Below are 12,963 nucleotides of genomic sequence, written 5' to 3'. Positions count from 1 at the left end.
AGATCCACGGCAAGGCAGATCTTCTGTAATTCCGATGGGATAGAAGCTTGGCTGTGTAGAGGCTAAAGCACAAGAGGCTCATCTTTCTAGCCTAGGAATATGGCTGCCGTCTGGTCAGTATAAGGGGAGTCACACTCCTGAGACACTGAGCACAGTTCAGCAGTAGAGAATCTCAGAATGTGTGGCATGCTGCTTTGCCTCCACAACCCTTGGGCACACCGACAAAAGTGTATTTGCATAGGTCTCAGAAGGTGGCAGTATCTCACCAAACCATCCTGATCTGTGTTGGGGTTTTGAGGTGTCCCTGTGGTGCCTGATGCTCTGGTCTTCCTGGTTTGCAGCTCGTTTGTGGCGGGCTCACACTGATTAACATCTGTGCCAGAATGATTGCTCTCCCTGAGAGTTTGCTCAGTGGCTCCCGAAGGCCAGCTGGAGGGTGGCTGTGTCATAGTGCGGTGGTGGGGAGGAGCCCTGGTGCGTGGGGGAAAGAGCCCTAAGACTGTTCAGAGGTGCTAAGCTCTGATAGCCCCAGTGGAGCCTCCTGGTCCCTCAGTCTGAGGACAAGGTGCTTGGGGACAGCCTCTGCAGCTGCGATTTCTGTGTTTCAACTGGGTGTCATGTGACCAAGTATCCTTGTAGGTGGCACCTGTGACGTGGCTTCTGGAGCCTCTTATTTCTAAAGGTGGCAGGCTAGATTTAACCGAAAGTTTCCTTTTCTTTCTGGTTTTTTTTTTTTCATTTCTTTTTTTTTGTCTGTCTCCTGAAGAAACAGGCTCATGGCCACAGAGGGTTTTCAGGCTTTGGTAATGAAGAACTAAATGACTACGGAGCCGTGTATTGTACCAGAATGGCAGGAGGAGTTAGGGGGAGTAGATGCCTAGGCACAGAGGGCAGGGCCGGGCTGAAGCTCAGGAAGTGTCTGACCCCGTGCTGATAGGACCCTGCCTTTGTTGGGGAGGCCATGCATGGCCCAGCGTCCTGGGTACAGTGCTGTGAGCTCACTGTGGTCTCCTACCCAGCCCTGAGCTGCATGTGCTGTGGTCAGCACTCTGCGCTCCATTCGTCCACCATCACCACGAGGAAGAACGGCCTGTGGATGGGAGTTCAGTACATCTCTTCTCGGTGGGGAGTGCAGAATCCGCCCCGTGACCCTCAGTGCTGCCACAGTCCCTCTGAGTCTTTCCTACTCTTCCTCCTGGCAGTCATGGGGGCAGAACAGAAGCCCTGTGGCATGTTCTGAGCCCTGTGGCATGTTCTGAGCCCTGTGGCATGTTCTGGCTGTTTTGCCTGTTAAGTCTCCTCTGCACGAGGCGGGTAGACAGCGTGCATTTTGAGCAGACTATTGGCATAGTGGAAACCCCACTATTTCTTTCTCTTCAGAGAAAGAAAAGGGGGCTTTGTGGCAAAAATCTGGATACCTTATCCAAGAAGAGAGACTTATTTGCTCAGCAGAAAACTCAATGTCATAATCACCTCTGCTTTTCCCTCACTCACAGTACGTGTGCCCCATGACACAGTAATTCACAGTGCGTGTGCCCTGTGACACAGTTCCTCACTCACAATCAGATGCCTCTGATAGAAGAGAGTGCTCTCAGTAAAGGCTGCAAGCAGAGTTTATGGGGATATAGCTCAGTTGGCAGGGTTCTTGCTGTACATTCACAAGGGTCTGGGTTCAATCCCCAGCACCACGAGAATTGAGTTGAGTTGATTGAACAGTCATTCACCTGTTCTCTTAGCACTTGGGAGGGGAGGAGAGAGTTCAGTGCCAGCCTTGGTGTTGTAGGAGTTTTAGACCAACCTGGGCTACATGAGACTCCGTTTCTTAAGACAAAAACGGGAAGCAAACAAAATGCTCAAAACTAGCTGATACGTCTACCGTATTCTAGTTCTCCTTTTCTTTTCAAAATTTTTAATTTTTCAGATGTGTGTGGGTATTTTGCCCGCGAGTATGTCTGTGTCCCATGTTAGTGCCTGGCGTCCATGAAGGTCAGAAGTGGGTTTCAGATCCTCCGGAACTGGTTACACTCGGTGCGAGCCTCCATGTGGGTGCTAGGAACTGAACCCAGGGCCTCTGAAAGAGCCGTCTGTACTCTTAACCACCGACCCATCTCTTCAGGCCCTAAATTTTTCAGTTAAAAATGAACAGTGCCACTGGAGTACGTACCTGTCATTTTCCCTTAATTTGCGTCTCTGGCATCACCTTCCGGAAAGAACCTCAAACGAACCAAAGTCGATTCTAAAGTGCATCATCGTCGTCATGACTTCTTGCATTTCCTGTCTCCTCTATTGTACTTCCTGTTCTAACATGGTCACAAACTACTTGAAGTCGAACACTCTGTCCCCCTCCCCTGCTTCTGGTGTCAGCAGCAAGGCTGGCTTAGTTACTAACACTAATTAAGAGTGGCCGTGGGCCAGGTCTCTTCCTTCTCGTATGCTGGAGCCCAGGATCACCTATGAAGTTCCTGGTCTGTGTGAGTGAATGCTGACTTCCTAGTTTGAAGTGCCTCAGTGCACCCCAGGCTCTGGGCCTGGTCAAGTACCACCGTTGTCCAGTTTGAAGGACTCCGTGCACCCCACAGGCTCTGGGCCTGGTCAAGTACCACCGTTGTCCAGTTTGAAGGGCCTCCATGCACCCCACAGGCTCTGGGCCTGGTCGATTACCACTGTTGTCCAGTTTGAAGGGCCTCCATGCACCCCAGGCTCTGGGCCTGGTCGATTACCACTGTTGTCCAGTTTGAAGGGCCCCCGTGCACCCCAGGCTCTGGGCCTGGTCGATTACCACCGTTGTCCAGTTTGAAGGGCCTCCATGCACCCCAGGCTCTGGGCCTGGTCGATTACCACTGTTGTCCAGTTTGAAGGGCCTCCATGCACCCCACAGGCTCTGGACCTTGGTTGATTACCACTGTTGTCCAGTTTGAAGGGCCTCCATGCATCCCAGGCTCTGGACCGTGGTCGAGTACCACCGTTGTCCAGTTTGAAGGGCCTCCATGCATCCCAGGCTCTGGGCCTGGTCGATTACCACTGTTGTCCAGTTTGAAGGGCCTCCATGCCCCCCACAGGCTCTGGGCCTGGCCGATTACCACTGTTGTCCAGTTTGAAGGGCCTCCATGCACCCCAGGCTCTGGGCCTGGTCGATTACCACCGTTGTCCAGTTTGAAGGGCCTCCATGCACCCCAGGCTCTGGGCCTGGTCGATTACCACCGTTGTCCAGTTTGAAGGGCCTCCATGCACCCCAGGCTCTGGGCCTGGTTGATTACCACCGTTGTCCAGTTTGAAGGGCCTCCATGCACCCCAGGCTCTGGGCCTGGTAGATTACCACCGTTGTCCAGTTTGAAGGGCCCCCGTGCACCCCAGGCTCTGGGCCTGGTCGATTACCACTGTTGTCCAGTTTGAAGGGCCTCCATGCACCCCAGGCTCTGGACCGTGGTCGAGTACCACTGTTGTCCAGTTTGAAGGGCCTCCGTGCACCCCAGGCTCTCGGCCTGGTCGATTACCACCGTTGGAAGGTGTGAAATCACAGACTCAGAGCTGCAGATCTGCTAAGTAAGGAAGGATCATGTTATTCACAGCCTCTCGGACAGGTGCTCAGGGATTAAGAGCTGCGTGGCCTCCAGAGCTGCTACAGAGCACAGTCCGAATGGGGGTCTCTGAGGGTCCAGACCGGTGGCCATCCTGCTTCAGGACCTCTTGGGAGAGAGACCCATCATAAAAGTCAGTGTGAGATATTACATGAATATTAATTTTAAATGTTTAAATAATTAATTATTTGAAGAAATATGCTGTATCAATACAATTGAATAATTTTGATAAACAGTGTTTCTCTTTTTTCTCATGGGAGTTTATGCCTGGGAGACACCAAGCCCTGCTCACACTCGAGGAAACCAAGTGTAGAGATTCTGGGATTTTCAAGACAGGTTTTTGCTGTGTAGCCTTGGCTGGCCTGGAAATTGTTCTGTAGACCAGGCTGGCCTTGAACTCAGAGACCACCTGCCTCTACCTCCTTAGTGCTGAGATTAAAGGGGTGTACCACAGACCTGGCTGGAGATCCTGTCTTAAGCCAGGCTTTTTTTTTCAAGTTCCTGGACTTCCAGGGGGACATTTGTCTCTCTGTCCTACCTGCTGGTGTTGCTTGTCCTTAGTCGTCACAGACTTCCTCGTCCCTTCCTCTGTACCCTGTGGCTGCCCAGGCTAGGGAGGAGTCTGCTGGACCCATTCCCTCCTCTGCCTCATCCTTGTGCCCTGTGGTTTAGACTCCAGCTAAAAACAGCTTCTGTGCTCCCGAGGGCATATCTTATCTTTTCTTCTCTCTGCTCTGAGTTATATCGGGCACGGTGTTACTTAACTCCACCGCCATCTTGGCACAGAACTTGAGCCCCGAGGAAGTGTCAGGTGCTGCAGTAAATCATGGGGATGGATTTTGTGTCTTTCCCTTGGGGTTCGGTGGAGGAGAGGGACCGGAGGTGGGGGGCAATCACCCAGCAGCTCTCCTGAATGCCTTATGAATACCGGACTTGGGTATAGGACCTGGGGTCTCACCTGTGAACAAAGCAGAAGGGAATCCTTTATTCTAATGGGGTAATCATGTCATATGCAGGGAGTCATGAGAACTGAGAAGCAGAACTCGAGGGGTGGGAGAGAGAGGAAAGGGCTGTTTGGGGCAGGTGGCTTGAGAAGGCGACCATGGAGGAACAGAGGTGTGGAGACCAGGGACAGCCAGGGAGCTGTGTGGCAATCTGGGAGCTAGAGCTAAACAGCAAATACTGCAGGGACCCGGGCCTTGAGAAGGGAACAAGGATGATGCTATGGCAGCTGAGAGTGTGCCAGCCAGGCCGGGAGAACTGCTGTCCTCGCGGCCTTGCACGTTGTGCTGAGGAGTTGGCCTTCTGTGCAAGCTGAGAAGACCTCAAGGGTTCTGAGCTGAGACCCCGGTTCTCTTTAAGGGTGCCCTTCTCCCACACTCAGTGTTCCAGAGACAAAGGGAAAAAAACAAGCCTGTACCTAAAGGAATGTGGTAGTAATCTTGGCACTGCTGGCTGGCTGCCTGGCCCTGGTGGCAGAGAGATGAGTCTGTACCCCGCTCCCCATGTGTGGAGGTGTGTGTGTGTGTGTGTTGTGGACTCAGAGTCAGTCACCTTTGGGTGCCATTCTTGGGGAGTTGCCCACCTTAGGTTTTGAGCTAGGGTCTCAGTGGCCTGAGGCTAGCCGGTTAGGCTGGGCAGTCCAGCCAATGAGTCCCCAGGGATCCTCCTGTCTCTGCCTCCCCGGTACTGAAATTACAAGCACCCTACCTCACTCAGCTTTTTTACAAGGGTCTGGGGGCTCAAACTAGGGTCCTGTTGTCTCCAGGGTGACTTCAGGTGTTTGTTGTAAGCTTCCGAAGGAATGGACTTGATATTTGCTGAGCTGAGGAAGGCAGAGGGCAGAGCGGCGCAGGCCAGTGTGTGCAGGAGAGTGTTCTGGGCTCGCAGAAGTCCACAAGCATCCAACAGTAGTCCACTGTCCTCCAGCCCCAGCTCCTGAGCTCCCAGCTATTTCTGCCGCTGCTGAGGTTCCTTCCCTCTCTGTTGCTGTGGTCAGAAAGAAACCCGGAGAGGAAAGGGCTGATTTGGCGTGTCCTTCGTGGTCATACATCCTAGACAGCAGTTAGTGCGGGCCTCACAGCATGCGCTGAGACAGAAACCTTGGAGGAAAGCTGCCCGCTGGCACGGTCAGGTATAGCCCAGGCCCACCTGCCTAGGGATGGTGCCTCCCACAGTAGGCTGGGCCCTCCCACATCATAATCAATCTTACAGATGTGGTCACAGATCATTCTGGTCAAGGCAATTCTTTATTTAAAGTTTCCATCTCAGATGTGTCGGGTTTACAATGAAAGCTAACCAAGACGGCTGCTTTTCTTGACTCGGGTTGTTCTGTGAGAAGCTGCCGCACCAGCTCCACAAAACTGGCTGTTGTTTTTGTTTTCCGTTTGAAATCAGTCTGTAGTGACATTGGGGTGACAGGTGAGTCTCCAGTGGCCTTCCATGGTGCCTGTTGCCAGCTTCTGTGCTATCATTTGCTCTCACCCAAAGTACTTCCTTTTTGACTTTCAAAGTGCCACTGTGTCCTCTGCCACCCTCCCGCTCTCCACAGCTGGGTTCCCACTTTTCCACTGTTGACTGCAGGCTTCACCCCTCTACCAGGGGCAGAAAGACTTCAAGGCAGGATACGAAGGGATATAGTTGCTCTAATAGAAGAATCTGAAGGACCAGCATCGCTAGATTCCCCAGTGGATGTTTTTGCTGGGCCCCAGGTGCATGCTAGACTCTGCCTTGTACAAAATGGCCGAGAGAGTTGCCAGCGGTTTGTCTTTGCTTGAGACCAGAGCTGGGAATACAGCAGCAGTACAGACAGACTCGTCACCCAGGGCCCTGCCCTCTGTCAGTCTCAGCCCATACAGACTTCCAGACAGTACAGACAGACCTGTCACTCAGGGCCCTGCCCTCTGTCAGTCTCAGCCCACACAGACTTCCAGGCAGGAACAGCTAAAGAAGAAAATAGGAAACTGTCACGCATGATGGCTCCCACTTGTCATCCCAGCACTTAGGAGGCTGAGGCAGGAGGACTGCTGTGTCTGAGACTACATAGTGAATTCCAGGCCAGCCTGAGCATGAAACCCTTAAAAACATCCCCCAGACAACAACAAAGACACCTTGACTGAGCTAGGATTGTATCTGTCTTTAAAATATATTGAGTCTAGTTTGTGAACATTCCCTAGCTTTCCAAGAGGAAGCGTATTCTACTTGAGCTAGACTAAGGGTCTTATTGCATTCTCTTCATACTTTAGTCTGTATGTGTGTGTGTGTGTCTGTCCATGTGTGACTGTGTGCCTATGTCTGTATCTGTGTGTGTGTATGTTAGTGTGTCTGTGTCTATGTGTCTCTGTGTGTCTGCCCATCTCTGTGTGACTGTGTGCCTGTGTCTGTATCTGTGTGTCTGTGTGTCTATGTGTCTGTGTCTATGTGCCTGTCCATCTGTGTGTGACTGTGTTCCGTTGTCTATATCGTGTGTGTGTGTATGTCTTGTGTATGCGTGTGTGTGTCTGTGTATACGTGTGTGTGACTGTGTGTCTATCTCCGTGTGAGGATGTGTCCATACATTAACAGCTTTGTTTTTTGACCCCTACCCAGAAGGAAGACTGGCCTCTGCACAAGCTGGAGTGCTCATCCATGGTTGTTTTCGGGGAGAGCTGGAATCCTTCGGAGACGGTGCGGCTCACAGCCCGGATCCTGGCCAAACAGGTGGGGAAATGTGATAACGTTCAGCTGCATTCATTTGTTAAAGGTCGGAAAGATGGGTGCTGAGCCAGGCTGAGTATGTGGCTCAGTATCCTTGGAGTTCCGCTTCAGCCCCATCTGGGTGTAATGGGAGGGCACTCAGGCGCAGTCTTGGCTGTTTCCCCCGGGCATGTAGGACATTGCCCCCCCCCCAGAAGAGGAATATAGCCGTACCCGTTCAATTCGGAGCTTCTTGGGGGATTTATTTACATGGAAAAGCACGGTCATGACTTTGTAGCATGGAAGAACAGACCCGGCCAAGAATTCCTAGAGCTCCATGTGAGCCGGGCAGGCCAGGGAATCCTGGTGCCGTGTGGAGCCGTCCTGTCCCCTTTCTTGTGTGTCCTTTTGCTCCCTTCAACTGTTTGTCAGAGTGTGGCCAGTCCTTCCCGAGCGCTGGAGAACTGCCTGCCTTGTCTGTCAAGCTTCAGGTTTTGAAGTCAGTGGGAAGACATAAGGAGCTTGTCTCTGTCATCCTCTGAAACATAGAGGAGCTCGGGAGGCAGCCTGCCTGTGGCAGATAGAGGTTTGGCTGTCTGCATCTGTGTGGGTCTCTGAGCTGTAGATTTGTTTTAAGGCTTAAACTTCATCCCCCTCTGACTTTCGTATCCATCCCTACCAGCGCCTTCCAGCTTCTCCGTTGTCGTTTTAACCTAAGATGAATATGATTGTAATGGTTAGCATGTGCTTGTCCCCAGATCAAATTTAGGATCCTGGGTGTGTAAACAGAAGTAGAACATTCTAGAACTCTGAGGTCATCTTTCCACTACAGTCAGCTGGGGTCAGGTGACTGGAGTAAGTGGAACAGGAGTTGCCTGCAGAGTGAGGCTCAGAGATGAGGGTGGTTTTCTCCTGGGAAGGCCACCGGCCCCTTCTTAAATGACAGTTCTCCGTGTACTAGTGGTCTGTGGCAGAAAGGGACACGGGGAGGCTGTGAATGGGAGTCCTTCGTTACATCAAGCCCTGCCTTCCGCCCACCTTCCCACGGGTTCTGTCAGTGCCGTCTTAGGGACCCAGAAGGAGCTTTCCTGAGTGAGGTGCCCCCCCACCCCCTAAGGCAGGATGACTTCTCACAGAAGTGTGCCCTGTGCCTGTCCGCTCTGTCCGAGTGCCGGGATGAGTTTAGAAGTTCCCTTTATTTTTTGTTATAATTACCACCAATCGACTATTAAATGGAAAGTTACCTGGCCGTCTTTTCATCTCCATAGGAATAGGTGATTAAAAAAAATAATAAAAAAAAAAAAAACAGACCATTTGTATTCTAGGAACTAGCAAAGGATTAGGGGAGACAGACAACCAACTACCTAGGGGAAGCTTAACATGTTAACTAGGGAGGTGAGAGCGCCCTGCTAGACCAACCACCTGTATCCCCAAATTGAATGGCCAGATTACAAAGCCCAGGCCTCGGGCCAGCTCCTGAGCTCTGCCTTTGAACTCCTGTCAACACCAAGTTTATTCATGTTCTCAAAGCCTCGTGGCTCCGCTATTGTTAGCTCCTCTTAGGGCGTCTAGAACAAAGGCGGCAGGCGTTTCAAGTGTGGCTGGGCTTGCAGATACAACCCAACGTGTTCCTTTTGAAATGTGGGATTTGAGATCATTTTAGCCTATGCTTAAAGAAAGTGGGAAATGGATGGGGGTTTCGTTTTGTTCTTTTTTAGAAGGAGAAGTAATAAATAGGATGGTTTGTCTGTAGACGCGGTCCTTTTAAGTCAGGGCCCTAAAAACTTGTTTTCTGGCCCCGTTCTTCTCTGTAATGAGCATTTCCGAACCTACTGTGTGTGCAGGGTATTAGGGCGTTAGGGATACTGTGGACCCTTTTAAATGCTTTTAAAACAAGCCCTTTGGATCTGGAGGTCGGGCAGACTCAGAGCCTAGTGTGGACTCTTGAGTGGCCTTCTTCCTTGAACATGGTTGTGTTGTCTTCACTTGGACAGAACAAGGGTGCATTTGAGCCCGGGCACTAATGTTTCTCTGTGATTTTGTCACCAATTTCTAGAAAATCCACCCGGAGAGGACGCCTTCAGAGAAACTGTTGGCCGTGAAGGAGTTTGAATCCCGTAAGTATTTCTCTAGTGGATGCTCTCTTATTTTAGATGCAAATTGAATTCTCATCAGGTGGATTGAAGGCAGAAATAACTCATTCTCTTAGTAAGGATGGTGATTTTTAAAACTGTTTGTTGTATTTTGACCCGTGTTTTATTTTGAAATATGTTCCTAGCATTGTTTCTCCCCTGAGTTTACAAGTTGACTAGGAATTGATCAGGGGAGGTCGGGGCTCACACAGAGGTCCTCCCTGCTCCTGGCACGCTGGGTCTCGGGGCTCACACAGAGGTCCTCCCTGCTCCTGGCACGCTGGGTGTCAGGGCTCATACAGAGGTCCTCCCTGCTCCTGGCACTCTGGGTGTCGGGGCTCATACAGAGGTCCTCTCTGCTCCTGGCACGCTGGGTGTTTTGGGTATTAGCTACTCTGCAGTCTGGAAAAACTGATGTTTGTGTGTGCACACATGTGCTGTGCACGTATGCAGGTGTTCACGTACACATGTACAGGTTTATGTGGAAGCCAAAAGACACAGTCCCCTTGGGGGACACAGTTTACCAATTGAACTGTTTTCTCAGTTCCCTGGTGATGGCTTTACCTAAAGGCATTAAATCAGGGCTATCCAGCTGTTTGACGGTGACCCAGATCCCAGGGCCCAGTAAGGGACAGTGAGGTTGGATGTCATCTACAGTTGCTTCTCTCTGACCTCACTGCTCATGGTCAGGTGGAATTTCATGCTTGCATGACCTTTGACTGATGGAGGAAGAGACAGTTCTTCATTTAGACCACGTCATGGGGAATGTGTTCTCCAGGGCTCGACAGTGACCACCCTGCTGTTTGTAGCAGGAGGGACTCAGGGTTTCTGTGGTAACAGATTGTTTCTCACAGATCTGGACAAGCTGGACAATGAGAAGAAGGACCTGATCCAGAGCGACATCGCTGCTCTCCATCAGTTCTACTCCAGACACCTGGAGTTCCCCGACCACAGCAGCCTCGTGGTTCTCTTCGCCCAGGTGAGGGTGCCAGCGCCCTTTCTACAGCATGTACTCATGGAGACACGTGGAAATGCTGACAGTATCTACCTGACAAGGTCCTGGGCCCTGTGAAACAGGTGCAAACCTAGGACTCAGTGGCACAGGCCGCCTAGCTCCCTTATCAAGTTCCAGGCCAATGAGAGACCTTTTCTCAAGAAACAGGTGGGCTGAGATAGAGAGACAGCTCAGAGGTTAAGAGCATTTGCTGCTCTTACTGAGGACTTGGGTTCGGTTCCCAGTACCCACATGGTGGCTCAGAACTATCTGTAACTCCAGTTTTAAGAGAGCCTATGACCTCTTCTGACCTCCACGGGTACAGGGCATGCATTATACATACATACAGGCAACACATTTATACACATAAAGTAAAAATAAAATACAATAAAACAAGGTGGACATTGTCTGAGAAACAACACCCAAGGTTGTCCTCTGACCTTCATCTTCCCCACAGTCATACACACACACATACATGCATATACACAGAGACACACACACATATACATATACATGCAGAGACACATACATGCACAAACACAGACACACACATATACACATTCGTACACACACACTCATACATGCATAAGCACAGATACACACATACACACATTTATACACACACACACACACTGTACACACTCATACATGCACAGACACACATTCATACACATACAAACACACATAATCACCCCACATGCTAAAAATGAGTGAAAACAGTAGCCGTGCACTAAGCATTATGACAGAGGGAAGGGAGAAGCGAGTCTTTCCCCACTTAGACCCCAGTGAACAACACTGCTAACGGTTCCGTGAATTAGCCGCGGACCTAGTGTTTATGAAGAGTATTTCAGCCATGTGACGATGACCAGGTACTCCTGCAGAAGGAATCGTGGGTTCCAGTAAGGAGAGTTAAGATGGAAGCCCATGGTCATGCTCATTTCCACACCTGGTTTGCACCCTCCTCAGCATCTGTGCACGACTGTGGAGAGACACCCAACAAAAGAAGCTCCAGGAAGGGATAGTTTATCTGGGTTCGTGATTTGAGGGTGCGGTCCATGGTGGGAAGGCGGGTGGCTGGGCTAGAGAGACCAGTGCTACTGTGCAGGACGCTTTACGTTCAGTCCATACCCCAGCCCATGTCCAGCTCAGGTCTTCCCTCATGGGTTGACCTGGTCCCCCTCAGACATGCCCAGAGGCATGTATCTGTAGCAAACCTAAATCCTGGTAGGTCGACAGCCAATATTAACCATCACAACACCCAAAGATGTTAGAGGCGGGTGTGGGGACCGAGTTTCTGAAACTGTTCTTACAGGAGTTTCTTCTCGCTCAGACGTGGTTATATGAAGGTAGAACAGCCAAGTGAAGTTTGTCACAGGCGATGGCCAAAAAGACCTTTCCTTTAATAGTGCAATGCATGCCGGTAGGCCTTCCGTGTGCTGATGTACTTGGCTCAGATCACACCCCATGTTCACATCAAAGGTCAAGTGTACATATGGAGAAATGAAATTATGTGTGTGTGTGTGTGTGTGTGTGTGTGTGTGTGTGTGTGTGTGCGTGCGCCTTAGGGAACCCACACAGGTGTGTGCATACCTGCATACAACTAGGAATTTATTCCTTATGACCTTTACATTGATTAAATCTTTGTATTCATTCAAAGCTGTTTGTGTGCCACGTGCTGGCTTCATCTCAGTTTGCCTTTCAATAGCTCTCATGTAGCACAGGCTAGTCTCAGACTTACTGTGTATCCAGGAATGACACCAAGCTTCCCAAGTGCAGGGATTTCAGGTATGTACCACCACACCCAGGGTTTCCTGTGATCTGGGCCAACACTCCACCAACTGAGCCGCATCCAAAGCCCCATACACCACAAAGTCCTTGTGTGAGTTTTAGGTGGAATCCAGTGCCCCCGGAGAAAATGCTAGAGCTCAAAGGAAATGTGGCTCGTGCCCACCTTGCCCTCTGGCCTTGCCTCGGCTCCAGCTGGTGTGTGCTGTTCTGCCCTGAGCCTTTCACCCAGCTGAGGAGGCTCTTGTCGGGTAATGCAGCGGCAGCTGGCAGCTGAAGGTGACTGCAGCCCTCTGAGCTGCTTTAATCACTGCAAACCTGCGCGTGGATGAGAGAGTGTTGGATGTGCAGCCTGCATCTAGTTTAAATGCTAATTATGAGATAGCTTTAGCAAGGCGCTTACGCCTGGTTTGACTCGGGGGGAAAAAAGAACCACAGCCCATGCATCTTTTCTAATGTACAAGTTCACTTTTCTTCTCTAGGGACATCTCAGAAGGGAGGGGAGGCTGGCAGGAAAATTGCTATGTAGTTTGGCTCAAATACCACCACTGCCTCTCCAGAAGAAAGTGAGATTACACTTATGTCTGTAGGAGAACGTGCATGCACACTCCCACAGCATATCTGTAGGAGAACATGTGTGCACACTCCCACAGCATGTCTGTAGGAGAACATGCGCGCACACTCCCACAGCATATCCGTAGGAGAACATGCGTGCACACTCCCACAGCATGTCCGTAGGAGAACATGCGTGCACACTCCCACAGCATGTCTGTAGGAGAACATGCGCGCACACTCCCAC

At 50.8% G+C, this 12,963-nt stretch overlaps 1 protein-coding gene across 1 annotated transcript in view; it reads left to right on the top strand.

Annotated features, from left to right (window-relative positions):
* Positions 1-12,963, top strand: part of Smyd2 (SET and MYND domain containing 2) — a 43,150-nt gene that overhangs the window by 14,057 nt on the left and 16,130 nt on the right. The window contains exons 3-5 of the mRNA XM_041635454.1: positions 7,167-7,277; positions 9,310-9,370; positions 10,240-10,364. Of these exons, the coding sequence (XP_041491388.1) occupies positions 7,167-7,277; positions 9,310-9,370; positions 10,240-10,364 (297 nt within the window). The remainder of the gene's footprint in view (positions 1-7,166; positions 7,278-9,309; positions 9,371-10,239; positions 10,365-12,963) is intronic.

This window comes from Microtus oregoni, unplaced genomic scaffold, assembly GCF_018167655.1.
Source record: "Microtus oregoni isolate MIOR12 unplaced genomic scaffold, Mior012 000047F_ref0000412, whole genome shotgun sequence".
Classification (NCBI taxonomy): Eukaryota; Metazoa; Chordata; class Mammalia; order Rodentia; family Cricetidae; genus Microtus; species Microtus oregoni.
Note: the sequence above shows the minus strand (reverse complement) of the source record. Positions and strands in the feature narration are given on the sequence as shown.